This window comes from Atractosteus spatula, chromosome 17 (genome assembly GCF_055471065.1).
Source record: "Atractosteus spatula isolate fAtrSpa1 chromosome 17, fAtrSpa1.hap1, whole genome shotgun sequence".
Lineage (NCBI taxonomy): Eukaryota > Metazoa > Chordata > Actinopteri > Semionotiformes > Lepisosteidae > Atractosteus > Atractosteus spatula.
Window position 1 is genome coordinate 14,269,749 of NC_142722.1, and position 18,298 is coordinate 14,288,046.

General features: G+C 47.9%; 1 protein-coding gene across 2 annotated transcripts in view; it reads left to right on the forward strand.

Annotated features, from left to right (window-relative positions):
* LOC148819200 (mediator of RNA polymerase II transcription subunit 13-like) overlaps nt 1-18,298 on the forward strand; it is an 89,472-nt gene that overhangs the window by 60,164 nt on the left and 11,010 nt on the right. The window contains exons 6-24 of one of the 2 annotated variants that reach the window (XM_088935316.1): nt 495-689; nt 1,463-1,627; nt 3,886-4,042; nt 4,689-4,793; nt 5,206-5,859; nt 6,227-6,452; nt 6,844-6,928; nt 7,047-7,171; nt 7,415-7,514; nt 8,565-8,785; nt 9,893-10,098; nt 11,046-11,980; nt 12,515-12,694; nt 13,256-13,479; nt 13,801-13,996; nt 14,411-14,681; nt 15,841-16,072; nt 16,709-16,897; nt 17,868-18,091. In XM_088935316.1, coding sequence (XP_088791442.1) covers nt 495-689; nt 1,463-1,627; nt 3,886-4,042; nt 4,689-4,793; nt 5,206-5,859; nt 6,227-6,452; nt 6,844-6,928; nt 7,047-7,171; nt 7,415-7,514; nt 8,565-8,785; nt 9,893-10,098; nt 11,046-11,980; nt 12,515-12,694; nt 13,256-13,479; nt 13,801-13,996; nt 14,411-14,681; nt 15,841-16,072; nt 16,709-16,897; nt 17,868-18,091 — 4,690 coding nt within the window. The remainder of the gene's footprint in view (nt 1-494; nt 690-1,462; nt 1,628-3,885; nt 4,043-4,688; nt 4,794-5,205; nt 5,860-6,226; nt 6,453-6,843; nt 6,929-7,046; nt 7,172-7,414; nt 7,515-8,564; nt 8,786-9,892; nt 10,099-11,045; nt 11,981-12,514; nt 12,695-13,255; nt 13,480-13,800; nt 13,997-14,410; nt 14,682-15,840; nt 16,073-16,708; nt 16,898-17,867; nt 18,092-18,298) is intronic. The other variant, XM_088935317.1, reaches the window with a different exon arrangement.

Genomic DNA, 18,298 nt, shown 5'->3' on the forward strand with positions numbered 1-18,298 from the left:
TAAGATCACTTTATTAGCCATATACAATTTCTTGCATTAGGAATAACTAATGGCAGTACACTCTCAATATCGTCAGCAGGGAAAAGCGCTCTGCTTTCTCATGTGTGCATGAATAGTTTCAGTCCATGCATAATGCCCTAATGTTTTCAGGGAAAACATAAATAATATTAAGAAGAAAACATCCTGTGCTTCACTGGATAGCAAGATGTCACTGTGGTCAGTTTAAGCAAGATTACGCGTATTATGCTCCTCATAATTACTGTTGGGGTAATCTGCAGCAGGAGCTTCTATTAGAAGCTATATCAGTCAGCAGCTATTTCACCCTTGTGAAAATTGTGATTTTACCAGAAAGGTTCACATGTTCTGATGTTGGCTCAGAGTTTAAAAATTGGGAAAGAAGCCATGATAAAGAGCAGCATGTTTTGAGCCAAGCCTTGTGCCATTATTATGAAAACAGGACTTTTCCTGACTCCGTGTGTCTGCTCCATCCGCAGTGATCCTGAGCCCATATGGGCTGAACGGGACTCTCACAGGCCAGGCCTACAAGATGTCCGATCCCGCGGTCCGCAAGCTGATGGAGGAGTGGTGTTACTTCTACCCCATGGTGCTGAGGAAGAGGGAGAGCGAGCGAGAGGACGGAGAGCCGGGCTATGACAACGACAGCCATGTAGCCGTGGAAGTCATTGTTGGTCAGTAACTTGCTCCCTTCACCCCCTCTGTGGCCACCGGATAAACCAGGGAGAACAACAGCCTGTGATCAGATGTGTCCATTAAGCAAAACAAAAAACATAGCAAAATCCTAGGACCCACGGCCTTTAAATTGCATTCTTCCTGGATGTGTGGCAAAATCAATGTCTGAGAGACCTCTTGTCACTGGATATAATCGCCAAATGAAATCACGCTTGAGGATTGTGAGCAATGTGACCAGGGAAGTTTCCTGCAGCTAGGAGGCAAGATTTAGAGCAGATTTCAATCGCCTCATTGACTTTCTGACCTTGATTTATTGACTTTTGTAATTTATGTTGTGCCTTTGCCTAAACTACTAACTTATTAAGATAGTATCACTAAATCCACAAGGAGTAGTATGAATACCTACTAGTAGTATTATTTATTTTTACATAATTATTTAATAACCAAATTTAATCATTATAGTCTTGTGTTCCTTTGACCGAATCAAGTTTGCCAGCCTATATTATTTATTTGTCTGGATTTTACGTAACAAAGAAAGCATTAGGCTGGCTAGGAAAAAAAAACTGTAAAGTTTTTTGAACAATACAAACTACAAGATAATTTTTATTATGACAAGTACGGATTCCCGAGCACCTCTTTAAGCAAAATAAGGTAAGGGAAGACCGGATATCACAACTAAATTGGTCTGTTTTTGAGCAGGGAATATTGCAGAAGCTCGCACCATTCTTTTCCACAATGTCACATCTTGTCCTTTTTTATTTCATCCATGCAGGAGGTGTCCGGATGGTGTATCCAGCAGCCTTTGTGCTTGTTGCCCAGGGGGACTTACCCATGTTCCAGGCTCCCACAGTATCTGGGTCACAAGGGGCGACTAGAGACCCCTCAAATGCCAGCGTCCCCCTGACACCCCCCACATCACCAGAGCAACCCTGCACAGGTACCTCCAGACAAGAGTGATTCAGTGTTAAATAAAATAGAAATGTCTTAGGATCACAGCACATTTGGAGTTTGTGTTCTCCCTGTGTTTGTGTGGGTTACCTCTGGGTGCCCCAGTTTCTTCCCACAATCCAAAGACATGCAGGTGGGTTAAGTTGCTTCAGGACAAAATGACCCTGGTGAGAGTGTGTGTCTGTGTGTGTGTTCCTGTGATAGACTGGTGTCCCATCCAGGGCGTACCCTGCCTTGCTGCACCCCTTGCTTGCTGGGATAGGGATAGATCCCCAGCAACCCTGAGTTAGAAGAAAATGAATTGTTAATATAGGTTAGATTTGAAAGGAGTCATTTCTAGATCTAAAGATCTACAGTGTCATTATAGTACCCTGCACTGAGATGACCCCTGTCCTGAAATTAATAATATGTTGTATTGAAAACTTTGCCAAAAGATAAAGTAGAATACTTTTAAGCTCAGTGGTAGACCTTCACATGAAGTATATTCACACAAGTGAAAAGAAAACATAAAATCCATACAAGAGCCACAGCTACTTCTTTCAGTAGAAAGTGGACTAAAGAGCTTGTGAATGGGATGCCAATCAATTGCAGGAATCACCCCCCAGCAATTCTGGTCCCTACTCATACAGCTGGGAGGACTGGAGCAACTGGGGTAAAGTACCTCACTCAAGGTGCACCAGCAGTGACTGCAGCAGGGACTCAAACCCACAACCTGTTGGTATCCAGAGGTTGCTCCACTATGCTGCTATGCTATACTGCTGCTTCCTAAGTGAACACAGGCTGTTTTCCAGCTTAAGTACCATATGTAAGCAGCTGCCACGCCTTGTTGATTTAAAGGATTTTGCTTTGTTTTGGAACAAAGTATCAGCTGTGTAGCAGAGGTAGCGTGGACATTTGAGCTTTTTGTAAGATGTCACCTTGAAATTGACCAAACGAATACATAAACAAGCTGATGCTTGGAATAATCTCAGTTTTTATGGAACTTGCCGTTACGTGGAGCAGCAATTAGTAATTGATGGCATTATTTTATATTTCTGTTTGCAGTCGGAAAAAAAATCACTCACTATGGTATGGTAATTAGGTCAGGGACAGATGATGCAATCTAGTAAAAAAAACAGAACAAGCCTGACAGCACAGACATCAACAGGCTCAGGCAAGCATGGCTTGACAGTTGAACAGCTTCAAAAATATAAAAAAAATAACAGGAGGATGTTATACTGTATACCCAGGGCGGCTTGGTGGTATAGTGGTTAGTATCTCTGCCTAGCAGCACTGGGGTCCTGGGTTCAATTCCAGACCAGGGGGTTCTATCTGCATGGAGTTTGCATGTTCCCCCTGTGTTCACATGTGTCTTCTCTGGATGCTCCAGTTTTCTCCCACAGTCCAAAGAGATACTGGCAGTGTAATGGGCTTTTGGCAGAATTGGCCCTGGTCTAAATGTGTCCATGTCTGTGTGTGCCCTGCAATGGCCTGGCATCCTGTCCAGGGTGTACCCTGCCATGCACTTGTTGCTTGCTGGGACAAGCTGCAGTTCTCCTGTGATCCTAATAGGATGAAGCAGTTAGAAAATAGATGGATGTCATATAGCCAGATCTGGAACACAGGTGGTGACTATCTGCAGGCAATTACCTGTCTTTCAGGAAATAGTCTTTCAATGCCTTTGAAGGTTTTTAATCCATTCAATTTGCTGTTGTAACCAGTTAATTCGATTAAGTCTTTTTTACTTTATTGTAAAGAACTATGCTGGAAGGGAAAAGGTGGGCCTTTAGGAACAGAATGTTTGCTCTGTAATTCAGGTGTGTGTTTTTATTGCCAACCTCTTATGCAGAGGGAGAATGTAGAGACCCACTCTGAAGTCTGGGGATTTCAGTACAGCACTCTGTTGTGCAGTGGTGTCTTGCTTGATACAGATACTGAACTCCACTTTGCATCGCTGTTCAGTTTTCTACACCTGGCAAGACTGACAAATACAATATTGATGAATGGGTGCACAGCGTCTAAAGTGATTTGCGTTCTTTATGAAAGTTCAAATGTATTATCAGAGTCTCTTCTTTTTCTACTGTATTCAGCCTTCCAAAATACCTGTACTTTTTTAAGTTGCTGTATGTGGTTGTTTTTCTGGACCTGAATACATTACAGATCTCCAAAGACACTGCTCTAAGGACAATTGGTGCTTTAGTTTTTTAAAGATCAAAGTTCTTGGCTCCTGAGAAGTGGATGATAATATTTCTTGACTTGTTGCTGTAGATGACACCGGATTTCAGACGACGGTTTCCAGTTCTCCTGGACAGGAAGGAGGCATCTGCACCACAACTCCCAGCCCTAAGCATTCTGGGAGGAAACTGAGCAATCAGGCTTTGCATCAGGCATGGAAGGAATGCTACTTAAACAAAACGCATCACAAGTAAGTGTAGCTGGTTGAAAACGTCTCAGTTTTGTCCTCAAATTTGTCCTCAATTTCTATTTCTACAGCATTATTTTTCCTGACACTGATCCTGGTGACCCCCCAGTTCAGTGGATTTTTATAGGTAACCATTAAATCGTTAATGTTGAAAAGCATGGATCAATTTAAGCGTGATTAATTGGGCAGATGATTGGTTCAATTAAATAATTTGAAACAAACACTGTTGAGCTGTCAAGGTTCAGAGGTATCTTAATTGATCAATAACTTACAAGCTAATTTATGGTTATTATAAGCACATTATAAACTTGAGGCTAACTGTGAAGAACATTGCACAGAAGATACACTATGATGCAAAGTCATTGCACAGGAAATAAAATTTGGGAAATTGCAACACATTCGATGGGGGATTGCTATAAATTACGATTGCGACATGACAGGGAGCACATTACAGGATGACAAGTCCAGCAAATGTGCTTGTGATCTGATCTTTTGTAGTGGATGGTGGCTATCTTCAGGTGTAGCCTGAGCAGATGATTTTTGAGAAGGCATGATGAGAGTGTCACAAATGGTGACAGTCAAAAAATCAAAAATCAGTCACATGCTATGAAGTCGGTTGATTACAGAGCTAGTCTCTTTCACCCTATAGGAGGACTCTCTCTGGCAGCATGACCCCAGAAGAGGAAGTGCCAAGTAGCGTGCCCACGTGGGACTTCATTGATCAAGCCCAGAGAGCGCCCTGTTGCTGCTCCAGGTATGGGCAAGGACAACTTTTTGTTGATATCCATTATACACAAAAACTTGATATCCATATCGCACGTTGCACATCATTGTTATTGTAAATGAGTTGTCCTTCTCTCTCTGTGTTCAGATGTAAATTTAAAACCCCAGTCTCTCTTCTCTTTTCCCATAGACTTCCTCTTGCCTTTTTCTTTTAATAGTAACCATTGTACTGCTTACCATACCCATCTACTTGTGATCTATACAGATTTCTCTGCTTCTGCAAACCTTTTGTTTGATTTTGATTGCTATCCTCTTGTGATCCTTGTATAGTTTACGATGATTTGGATTGAATCAGCTCCTTGTTTTGTCTTATATGTTTTGCTGTGCTGTTGGACTCCTATTATGCATTTTGTCATCTGCGTCACACCTCTTTGTTTTACCAGGCAAAAGTCTCAGAAGCAACGTCAGATGAGCACTCTGGGCCGCCCCCCCGCTAACTCTCAGCCTGGTGCCAACCCCACCCCTCCGGCTGCCCCCTCCCTGCCACCTCCCGCCCCCTCCAAGCACAAGGTGGCTGACAAACCGGAGAAAACAGAGAAGCAGCCGAAGAGACTAGCCATGACCCCGTTCCACCACAGACTCTCCCTGAGCCAAGAGGCCTGCCTGGAGCAGGACCCTGCGAGTGGCCAGAAACTGGGACTAGTGGCACTGGAACCTCCCCTCGATGTCCTGCCCAGCTGCAAGTTCCCTAAGCCCCTCCCTGCCACCGGGAAGACCCCCGACTCCCCCGTTCACTCCCCTGTCTCTCCCCTCCCTCCAACCCTCAGCCCTCACCCTCGGATGCAGGACCCCGAAGTGCTCGAGCCCCCTGTAGGCCTGCCTCCGTGCCCAGAGGTCCCCCTGGGGCCCCGGCTGCCCGAGCCCAGTGAGACGACCCTCTACGTGGCCCCGCTCAGCTTCAGCGAGGCAGGGGGAGGCTGGTGGAAGGGCTACAAGCTCCCCAGCAGTGACACCCCCGAGTTCCGGCCCTCCGACGTGCACTGTGAACGGGCTGAGCTCAAACCTGACGCCGCAACTGAAGGAGCGGCGCTGAAGAGGTAAGGCCAGAGTGCAGTCACGGATTCAAGCCCTTCGAGAGCTGCTGCTGCAAATGTTAAAAATTGCACGGCCGCATTTCCTCCAGGTTCATTCAGAGTCTTTACGGCTGGTTTGTGGTGTGAAAAGGAAGAAACTTTCACATTAAGAAACATGGTAATTAAAAACAAAGTCATTACTCGGGACAGGTTCCCAGCTCCACAACTGTAGATACTCGTTCTTTAGTCTGGGAAATTGGAATGTGCCCTGATCAAAACGGATAATGGTTCTGTTTCAAAATCGCCTAGTACTGTACTCTTTTAGTTGGACACAGTGAATCAGTGCCCCGAGAGTGCTGTGAGTTCTGAAAGCGATTTTCCTGCTCCCCAGACTTTTCACTCAGTCACACAAGCGCTTCAAGATCTCGGAGGAGCGAGTCAGAAAGCAGGTCCGCACTCTCGGCCTGCTGGAGCAGCCTGGGATCGAGGGCCTGGGAGGCCCTGGCGAATCTTCGGATCCTTACGCCTTTGTGGACACGGAGATTGAATACATCTTCACCAGCTCCAAGAGGGTCAAGGGCGTAGGCCAAGAGAGAGATCCCTGTAGGAAGGTCAAGGTAAAGTAAACGCATACAGTATAAAGACTGTAGTGCTGTGAAACTGTGAAATCATGAAACAGAGAATATATTGTATATTAATGCTTAATTGAGTGTGATTCCACAAGGTACTACTCCATAGGACTCATGTGGGTATTTGGTAGTCTTAGTTTGGGCTTTTACTTTTTTATACATGGGACTGTCTTAAAATCTAGTAAATGGTTAATACTGCCTTGTGTTGGAAACACGGTATTAGACTTTAAGTGGTTACAGTATATATCTGAATGTTTGGCCCAGAGGGACGTGTCAAATTAACTAACAAAAGAGGCCCCTTTGACAATTTTGATTGACTGAGTATATCTCAAAAGACCACGGATTGCCCCTGGTTACAATCTTTTTCTTTTTATTACAGGGAGAAGAAATGACATCAGGCAACTCTAACCCAGTGCCTGATGGGAAGGATGCCATGTCCATTTTCAGCACTGCACCCAAATCAGGTAGAATATGGCGAAACAGCAACAGTCCCTGCTTGATAACAGGGATAAGTGAAGGCCCATTTCTTCAGTGTTTCTTTTCTTTTAATCAGTTCTTTTAACTTGTTTCTCACTTTTACAGATGATTCTCGCCAGGATAGTGCTGCAGCCAAAGCAAACCCCAGCTTGACCAGAGAGACTGACTTGGTTGTTCTCATCTCAGACCTGGAAAACATATTTGACAACTCCGACGAGGATGAGCTTGGAGTGAGTGTGATACGTGTCCTGTGCTTGAGGTTGGAGTGTAGATAGAAGAAAATCTAGATGTTAGCTGTTTGCTGTTTACCTATCTGTAATTTGTTTCTGTTCCTCTTTGTGGGTGCCAGGGCAAATGGGTTCATAGCTGGATTGCAGAATGGAAATTAGCGGGTGCCGTAACAAGCCAGGAGGAAGTCTTTTCATTTTTTTAGGATCTTTAATTGTTGTTATTTCTGTCTGGCTCATTTTCAGACAACATCTCCAACTCGGCAGTCCACCAGGGCCCCTGCTGCAGGAGCTGAAGATCGCCCTCTAGGGAAAGACGGGAGAACTACAGTGCCGTATCCTCCGAGTAAGTCCTTTAAAGCTTTGTGCTCAGGAGCTGCAGCAGAGGACTTAGTCTGTAGCCTCTCTTTACAGAAGAAGCATCCTGGGGAAGTGTTTATCCATACGGGCAAAAACATTTAAACAGGATGCTGTGATTCAGAACCTTCTGTCTTAGCTTTCTTTGTCCAGCAGCTAAATTACCCTGCAACTCACAACTGACAACCCACCAGAGCTCAGCAGGTGTGAGCCTGGTCAGTAGCTGGATGGGAGACCTCCTGGGAAAGCTAAGGTTGCTGCTGGAAGAGGTATTAGTGGGGCCAGCAGGGGGCGCTCACCCTGCAGTCTGTGTGGGTCCTAATGCCCCACTGTTGTGACTAGGGCACAGTACCGGAAAAAAAGTGCCATCCTTTGGAAGAGACGTAAAACTGAGGTCCTGCCTCTCCATGGTCGTTAAAAATCCCAAGGTGTTTTTGAAGAACTTTCCCGCCGGCCTTTACCAATCATGGCCTGATAACAATCCCCATCAATCAATTGGCTGCAGTCATTAGTGGGTCTGGTGCTGCACATCATCCAGGTGGTGGTGGTGGGGAGTTACCATTACCTGTAAAGCGCTTTGAGTGGAGTGTCCAGAAAAGCGCTATACAGGTGACTATATAAGTGTAAATAATAATAATAATAATTATTATTATTATTATTGGCTTCAGCAGTGCTCCTCAGTCACCCCTGTTCATCTTCAACAGAGATGCTGTTTGGTATAACATGTGACAGTTACAGGCAGGACCAGATGTGACGTACAGGTTTGCAAGAAGTCACAACAAAGTTTAGTGAAAGTATGAGTTTTAATTTGGAATCATAAAGACCATTTCCATCCTGTGGAATTCCAAGAAAGTGCATTTTCCTGTAACGGTCAGCACCCATAGAATTACAAGCAGTTTTAATACCTTGGACCATTTCTCTCGTGTTACCATGAATGCTGTGCCTGGGAGAAAGACCCTTGCTTATGGATTAGATATTATATCTGTATTACACCCACGGCTGCCCGTGACAGTCATGCTTTCTGCCTCCCCCTCCTCAGCAGTTGCCGATCTCCAGCGCATGTTCCCAACGCCACCCTCCCTGGAACAGCACCCGGCCTTCTCTCCCGTCATGACGTATCGGGATGCCCTCAGCGCGGAGCCGCCGCCTGGCACGGCTGGGGCGGAGAACCACCTGGGCACCTTGTCCACTGCCCAGCTCTCCGAGTTCAAGATGGAGGTGGAAGAGGGCCTCGCCAGTCCCAAGCCAGAAGATATTAAGGTGAGGAGTTGGGGAGTTTTCCTCAGTATGTAATGCAGAGATCCATCTATTTTCTAACCACTTTATCCAGTACAGGCTTGTGGAGAGCTGAAGCCTATCCCAGCAAGCAACAGGCGCAAGCCTTGTCGGACCTTGAAGGGAACGCCAGTCCAACGCAGGGCACACACAGACACAAGCACACTCACACCAGGGCCAAATTTCCCAGAAGCCAATTAACCTACCAGTATGTCTCTGGAAACAAACCCCTCACAGACAGCACCCCAGGAACTGAGCCCAGGGCTCCAGTGCTGACAGGCGGAAACGCTAACCACAGCCCCAGCGTGCTGCCTGTAATTCAGACATTTTGTTCCAAGCAAAAAGTTGCATAATGGTAGGACATGTGTAAAATATTTGGTTAGATTATTCTGCTGTTGCCTGGTTAATGCGCTGTGTGCAGACCCATTTCCAAGAACTTGGAAAATCAAAATCCCAGAAATAAATCAAATACAATGAGTAGTGGCATTTGGGTGATCTTCTCATGTGAGCTGCCACAGCTCTATTGAACAACAGAATGCAACAGAAAAATGTACTTCATGGGACTGCGGTGAAGAGCTTAAATAAGCTTTGGAAGTCTGTGCTTCCTGTTTATTTTAAAATTGATGTTTGGACTTTTCAGGGGACTGGACTGATGTTTGGACTGTTTTTCAATAAATATGAGTAACAGAACCTGCTTTCTGTTGACCAGCAGAAACATAAGGCAAAGATGACTTTTCTTCTTTTTTTGAAAGCGCAGCAGTCATATAAACATTTTCACTGTAGAACAAATACACACAACAGGTCTTTCAGCCCAGAACTGCTTGGTTATTAGCAGTTAATAGATCCGAGGATGTCACCCAGGTGTTTCTTGAAAGAAACCAGGGTAGTGACTTCAACCACATGGCTGGGTAGCTTGTTCCATACTCCTACAACCCTATGTGTAGAGACGTGCCTCCTGTTCTTGGTTTTAAATGCACTTCCCAGGAATTTCCACTTGTGCTCTCTGGTTCGTGTTTTACTGTTCCGCCTTTGTGGATTTTGAGTGACTTTTCTGCTTTTTGAAATGACATCTCCCTGTCTCTTTATCCGCAGGACTTCTCGTATGTGTTCTGTGTCCCTCCAGTCCAGCTGCAGCTGGGCTGCTCCATGTTTGCTCCCCTCAGAACGCTGCCCAGCCAGTGTTTACCTCCCCTGAAGGTCCCGGAGACCTGTTACTACCGGCCTTCCTGGGCTCTACCCCCGAAAATGGAACAGCTTCCTCTTCCGCCACAAGTCCCTTTCACCCGCGACGGATATGTGTAAGCTAGCACGCTCAAAAACTGCCCAGAATTCTTTAAAGAACTAGCTAACGTCACCCGGCTTTGTCCGTTTTTCCAAAATGGACTGGCTCATGTGCTCTTTTGTGTGTATAAATAATTCTTTGTCAGTGCTGCTTAAACTTGTGAGTGGAAGGAGTTTATTTAGGTGCCAGGGGAAATAATGCAGATAAGTGTGAAAGGTGCAGTATGACAGAGCGTCCAGCAGGTGGAGACATAGAATCAGATCTGACTTGTTTGGCGGGACAGAGCTGGGTGGTTGCAGTGAATCTCCATATGCTGGAGAGTTTGAGATTACAGCTCAGATAAGTAGAAATCTGTGTCAACAGAAATCTTCCTCTTCAGGGAAATCTGTGTAACTCTTTACAATCCAAAGCTACTAATAGTCTAGGCCGTTTTACTTTATCTAGACAAACCCACCTAAGCCCCAGCACAGAATAAGAATAAGATAATCACACCAAGGTTTGTGCAAAATGTCAAAGGGCAGCTCCTTAAATTTGCATTTTCATTTCCTGTGTAGTGATTCAACAGGGAAGGGCAATAGGAGGGTAGAGCTGGTGTTTTGAAAGATGAGATTCTTTTGTGCCTGCTATGGCTTCAGTGAGGCTGGGTTTAATGCATTCTTCAGTTTGGAGACTGTTGCATGTTGCAGACTATGATGAAAGATTGAAACTCCCAGCAGGATGTGCTAGATATAAGCGTGTTATGCATTTAGTTTAAAAAAAAAGCATAAAAAAGCATGGAGGTTATTTATATTTTCAGCGCAATGCAGTTAAAGAACTAATTGTGAAGTCTGTTTTTCATCACTAATTAGTGATGTTATTGAATTTGCTGCTCTGCTCACTATCGTGGTGCTTCGTATAGAGGCCTTGGAAGGACTTTCAGCAGGACCCGTGACCCTGCCTGAGCTGTGTCTGTCTCTGCTCTAGGAATGTGCCCAGTGTTGGCAGCCTGATGGACCAGGACTATATAAGCACTCCTCAGATGGGCACACCGGTGGCCGCCAACAGTGCAGCTTCCACTGGAAACACGGGGGGAGTGCTGCCCTCCCCAGCTACCCCACGCTTCTCTGTGCCCACCCCGCGTACCCCCCGAACTCCCAGGGGCATGGGCACTGCCAGCGGGCAGGGCTCGGTGAAACACGAGGGCACGGAGCTGGGCTCGCCGGGCTCCACGCCCTCCACCAGCCGGCCGCTGAGCTCGGTGGAGCCCCTGCCGCTGCCCGCGCTCCCCGAGGCCCACAGCCTGTACACGGTGCTGCTGCTGTCCGACTCGGTGCTCAACATCTTCAAGGACCGCAACTTCGACAGCTGCTGCATCTGCGCCTGCAACATGAACGTGAAGGGCGCCGACGTGGGGCTGTACATCCCCGACTCCACCCGCGAGGACCAGTACCGCTGCATGTGCGGCTTCAGCGCCATCATCAACCGCCGGCTGGCCCACGGCACCGGGCTCTTCCTGGAGGACGAGCTGGACATCTTCGGCCGGGGCTCGGAGGTGGCCCGGGCGGCGGAGCGCCAGCTCGCTCTGTGCCGGAGGACCTCCCCCATCGGAGACCCCACGGCTAAGCGCCCCCAGGACCCCCCCAGTTCCGTGCTGGTCCTCCTCCAGGAGCAGTGCTCCCGGCCCATCTCCTCCCTCTCTTCCTTGCACCACCCTCCCACCTGTTCCTGTCACGGCCGCCAGGGGGCGCTCCTGCAGAGCTGGGCAGCTGACAAGCTTTGGGCCGACGGCAGTGATTCGTGTGCCGAGTGCTACAATGCGCTGGTCCACGGGCAGCAGTATGTGGACAACCCGGCTGGGGGCAAAGTCGACCAAGCCACTGTCAGGAGCAGCGCTCTGCACAGCTGGCCTCACACTAACGGTAAGGCACTCTCGGCGCAGTAGCGTTCAGCAGAGCTAGTGTGCACTTGGCCTAGCCCAGAAAAAGTGCAGATACCGTGCACACCCTCTGCTATAGCCCATGCAAATCTCATGCAAATATTTCTCCCTGCACATTATTCCATTTTAAATACACAAGAGAAGAGTCTTTTAAGGTTATAGTAGTGTTTCTGTGAATAATACATGTTCATGGCAAGGACATTTTCATTTTGAAGACAGTGAAATGAAGTATAAAGTGTAATTACATCTGTGCATGCTGATGTTGTTGAGGGGAAAAGTACTGTAAGGGATGTTCTTAATTACACCATCTATTGCCTTATCTGGTCAGTTTACTGTGTAGTTCATTTTGTGCTGAGGACTCTTGCGAAGCGCGAAGTGCTTTGTGTTTCTGGTCTGGCCAGACACGTACTGTACGATTCGGACTTGTCCAAAAGCCGGAGGACTGACAGCCTCACCCAGCCCTCTTCTCCCTTGTGTTGTGTGTGTTGTGTGTGTGTCCGGGTCTCTCGCGGGGCAGTGCTGGACATCAGCATGCTGTCCTCGCAGGACGTGGTGCGCATGCTGCTGTCGCTGCAGCCCTTCCTCCAGGACGCCATCCAGAAGAAGAGGACCGGCCGGACCTGGGAGAACATCCAGCACGTGCAGGGACCCCTGACCTGGCAGCAGTTCCACAAGATGGCGGGGAGGGGTTCCTATGGTGAGAGGGCTTTCCTCCTGCTTTCACGGCTCCTGCTCGCGAGACCTGTTAGCGAGAGCAGATCTGTAGTGTGGCACGAGCACAGGATCCCTCTCACTGCCTTCAGCTTCTGATTAACATGCACTTCACTTATGAGGCGTTTGGATTAAAAAGGCGTTGACGTGCTTAGCTACAGTATGTGAGTACACAGGGAATTTAAACCTGCTGATGTTTAAATAAAATGCACAAGAATCCTCTGTTTATGCTAAAGCTTTATCTTCTCTTACACCTGTTATAATTATCATGCTAAATTTAAAGAAGTCTTATTTTTCTTTAGAGCTACTTTAATCTTATGAGTGCTGACCCCGACCTTGTAAATACCTCTTCTTTTAATAGGATCTTAAAATTACATTTTTCTGAGTGCCTGCAAGATGGAACAGCTCTGGTCAGAGCCGCAGATTAGGTGGGGTCTCGATATGCGCAGCAGGATTGCACACAAAGCCTAAGGCACTGGATGAGTTTGAGAGCAGAAAGGACCTGCTGTGTTTTTAGCTCAACAGAGTAATCTATGTGACCTTTCAGGCTCAGAGGAATCCCCAGAGCCCCTGCCCATTCCCACCCTCCTGTTGGGCTACGATCGTGACTTCCTGGCCCTCTCCCCGCTGGCCCTGCCCTTCTGGGAGAAGCTGCTGCTGGAGCCCTATGGAGGGCAGCGGGACGTCGCCTTCCTGGTGGTGTGCCCGGACAGCGAGGCCCTGACGACCGGGGCTAGGGGATTCTTCCGGGAGCTCAGCGCTGTTTACGAGGTGAGTTCTGCCCCAGAAAAATATTGGGAGCTTATAACTACAGATCCCTGCCTAATGCTGCTGTAAACGGTAATCATCCGCCCATCTCCTAATGCAACTGGCCCAAGGAAGGATACAGCCTGGTTGGGATGTTAGTCTATAGCAGGGCGCACGCAGACACAGTCTCACACCAGGGCCAGTTAACCTCCCAGGGTGTCTATGGAGGGAGTGCCCAGGGGAGACCCACGCAAACTGGTCACATGAGCTGCTGGCCATTGTGTGGGAATGAGTGACCCTCTGCTCTTAGCCCCTCTCCTTGCTCTCTTCCTCTTATCCGATTAGACCTGTCGGCTGGGGAAGCACCGCCCCCTCGCCAAGGTGTCCCGGGACGGTCTCGTGCGGGTCGGCACCTTGGACCCTCAGAAGCTGGCGGAGGAGCTCGTGGACGAGTGGTTCAGTGAGCCGTGGGCGAGCGATCACGACGACGACAACCTCGCCAAACTGAAGCTCTACGCGCACACCTGCCGCCAGCAGCTGGGTGAGGCCTCCCTCTCTCCCCCTAGTGCCAATGGAGAGCAGCTCCAGGCCAACGCCGTCCGACTTTGGGCATGAGCTTTGAAGTCAAACTCCCTTTTTCCAAATCGAGTACATCTGGCGAATTGATTTTAGCGGGACTTTCTGCTTCAGAATGTTCTTTCAGCTGTCAAGAGTTATAATACAACACCATTTTTTGTTTAGGTGTGTAAATAACCAGAATACATTATCACAGAATAATAGCTTGGTGTTGGTTAGAGCAGAAAAGTGAGCAAGCATTCAGCAAATGTCAGCCCTGTTGGTGCAGTAGTTTCTATTTTAGTGGTTTGCTGCCAGTGTTGGTGCACCGACCTTTAATAAGAGCAAAGATTCCTCTACTGTAACAACTTGTCAGAATCGCGGTGTGTTTTTTTTTTAGCTCCACAGCTAGCTGCCCTGTCTCTGGACAGCAGTCTTCTCCTGCCCCCCAAGCCTCAGCCGCCCCCTCCCCCTCCAGCTGTTCCGCCCAACCCGGGCAGCCAGTCATCTGCTCCGCCAGGAGGGACGACGGGGCCCAGCGCCACCTCAACCCCCTCCGGCACCACGCCAGGGCAGGGCGGGGCAGAAACACCGCAGGGGGGGGCCGTGGAGCCTGAGAACGGGCAGAGCACAGCCCCCACACCGGCACCACCTGCTGAGAGTCAGGAGAGGTGAGTGAGCTGGGCGTCTGCCTGTCACAATGTGAGCAGCCCGGTGTACATGAGTGCATCTCGACCACAGCACATGTGCCTCTTAAAAGAGAGCCCATTGTTTAATGTACTGCATTGTTAAGAAGAAACTGACTAGCAGTGGGGTGCTGTGAATGATATCCAGATATCTAGTCCTTTAATGACTACAATACAGTGTGTAGCTCAAACGATTAGATAGCTCTAAAAGATGCCACTGTGCTTGGGTACCTCAAGTCTCCAAGCTGTTGCAATATCCCTCAATCCTGATTCCAGCCGACCAAAGCTTCATTTTTTTTCCACAGGGTAAACTGTTATGTTAATTTTAAACAGTTGAAAAGCAATGTTTCCCATTCCCTTTCATGTGCTTTTATGTCACTGTCAAACTAAGCAGATTACATATTATTTCACAATGTGTACTGACAATGAATACCGGGTGAGTAGGGCTGAGAAGTATATAATGAGAGATTTTGTACTCTACGTGAGATAGTTGTTAACTCTGCATGTGGCACTCAACTGACTATAGTCTCATTCATTGCAAAATCCTTGCTTTGACTGTGCTGTGTCAAGTTGGTCTTTTTTTTATTTTCACCACCAGGAGCTACAGATACAGTGCATCACAGTAATACTACAGGAGTATAATGCTGGAATAACAGGAACTAAATCAGCTCAAGGGCACATATTCAGGCAGTGTTTTTGTACATTGAAATAACTGACATATTTCTTTCTCACTTCTGCGACAAAATAATGTCTGCGACAGGAGTTTATTGAGAATATAGTGCTAGTAACTGTATCAATGGGTTTGACTATAATGATACAACAATTATTAACAAAATAGTTCAGGTGGGCAGCTGCGTCAGCATGCGTAGGCTGCAAAGGAACAAGTAATAGGTTTATTCCATGCTGAAAAGAGAAGAAAGAAAACACAACATTTCAGCTGTGGAGTGTTCTTTCTTCTCTTTTCAGCATGAAATAAACCTATTACTTGTTCAGTTATTAACAAATAGGTTTATCTTTTCCAATAAAGTACTGGTATCAAAAATACATTTTGATGACCTACTTTACCCATGGAGGTGTCGAGGTCGAGGCTCAGTGTTGTTCAGTGAACCGCGGTCACACCACCTCCTTGTCTCTTGCCCCTCAGCTGCGCCGAGAGGGAGCGGATAGGCATCCCCACGGAGGCGGAGTCAGCGGACAGCCACGCCCACCCGCCGGCCATCGTCCTGTACGTGGTGGACCCCTTCCTGTGCCGCGCGGGGGGCGAGGAGGATGAGGAGGCCGAGCCAGGCAGCACGTGGGTGCTGGGCCTCCTGCGCTGCTACACCGACATCCTGCAGAGCCTTCCGGAATCCCTGCAGCCAGCCCTCGCCCTGCAGGTACCCGCTGACTTACAACTGACCCCCCCCCCCCCCCCCAGTACCACCTTCATGTGAATTTAATGGAGGTGCGGTCTGTAAGATTCCACCGGTATCTTTCACCCCAGGACAAACTGTGAAATTGTCCGTCCCCCGGTTCTACGGCTGTTCAAATGAACCGCGTCCAAGCAGAAAGTCTTAATTCCGACAACACTTGCTGTCTTAAAATTCACACCCGTAGCCACCGGAATCTCCACAGGCAGGCGGATTATGGAGGGGATACGCACGAAGGGAAACTTTATCCTTCGTGTTTCCCTTTTACATTCAGCCAGTTTCATCCCACACAGAGGTGCCCTCAAGGAAAACCTGTTCCTCTCCACTGAGAGGATTGCTTCTTCAAAGCTAAGGAGAGACAGCTCACACACCCACCCCAGTAAGGACTGAAGTGCTGATTGGTGGAAGAATTTGCCTAGGAGTTATAACAAGCCTGAGACAGTCAGGTGGCATGTTTTCCCAAGGTGAGGCCAGTGTGTATAACAGAGTAAAACTGGCCCTGCTGTTCAACTTTTCATCACCTCAGAGGACGGAGGGAGAGTCAGCCCTCCCCCCTGTTGGCCCGTGAGACGGCACGACTCCCTGCTCTCTCTGTCTCCCCAGGTGGTGCCCTGCCAATACCTGCTGCAGCCTGTGAGTGGGGAGAGCTCTCACTACATCCAGCACCTGCGCTCCCTGGCCTTCTCCACCTACTCCCAGTGTCGCCGCCTGCTGCCCACACAGACACACATCAAGTCCCTCACGGGCTTCGGGCCAGCCTCCATAGTCCACGCCGTGCTCAAAAACCCCGAGGTAGAACCTCACACTGAAACTGCCGACCAGTAACGTTGGTTCTGTAAATTAAAATTCTAACTTTATTTTTTTAGCTCCAGTGCCAACATGTACTCTGTAATTAATGGAATCAGTTCAACCGTTTGAAGTTGCCGCACCAAAACAGGAGATTAAAGAGAGAAGGAGCTGGCTGCTGTGGTTAGGGCACGCCACAGTTTTTTAATCCTCAGAAGAGAACAATTCTCAATTTACCCTGAAACCATATAGAAACAGCAGGAAGCTCATAGCTGATTCTAATGAAAGGGGTGCCCATTAAAAGTGGATCCTATTCGTCCATTTTTATTTTCATGAAAAAATGTAAGAAGCCCTTACATTCTCTGTGTGTTCTCTGTTGTGCGTTCTCTGTTGGCACAGCAGACCTCCCAACCAGTGTCCTTATTCCAGTCTGGTTGAAAAACATTTATGCTAAGTGGTAAACACTTGGGCTTAAGCACATATTTGTTTTGTTTTATTTAAAGAAATAACTGAGGTCATGAGTTTTCCCAACTGAAATACCAAGAGGCACTGGAGACTATAGCATTTGTTACCTTTTTTTAATGGCTCTCGATATACATCAACTGTTAATTTACACACAAGGGAAAAAAAGGGGGCAGTGGTTAGCATTGCTGCCTCGCAGTTTGGGGACCCTGGGTTCAATTCTGGACCTGGGGTGCTGTCTGTGTGGAGTTTGTATGCTCTTCCTGTGTTTGTGTTGGTTTCCTCCCACAGTCCAAAGACGTAATGGTGGGTTAATTGGCTTCTGGGAAAACTGGTCCTGGTGTGAGTGTGTGTGGCCTAAAATGCCTGGTGTCCCTTCCAGAGTGTACCCCACTTTGTGCCCATTGCTTGCCAGGATTGGCTGCCCCTTCCCCGTGACCCTAGTTTGGAAGAAGTGGTTAGAAACTGGATGGATGGGAAGTGCCTGACTTGGCTCTCTTTCTCTGTCTGACAGCGGCCCAGCCCCCTGCAGCTGTACTCCCCTCCCTTTGTGCTGGGGCCCACCCGCAGCAAGCAGCTGGAGGTGGGGGAAGCATGGGGCGAGGGGGTGCCCCGCTACAGCGTGCTCTTTGTGGGCTACTGCCTGTCCCACGACCAGCGCTGGATTCTGGTGTCTTGCACAGACCAGCAGGGGGAGCTGCTGGACACCTGCATCATCAACATTGATGTGCCCAACCGGTAAAGACACCCATCTGACACAGCCACACAATTTGCGAGGTCCAGCTGATTCACTCCAACTATATCCAACTATATCCAAGGAGATGCACAGAATCAGAGCTCAGCCACGTGAAGGTTTGAAAAGAGGTTTATTCTGTAGTTATAACACTGGCTGTTCAAGCATTACTTCTCTGACAGCTTGTAGGAGCTGAATTTCAGACAGGCTCA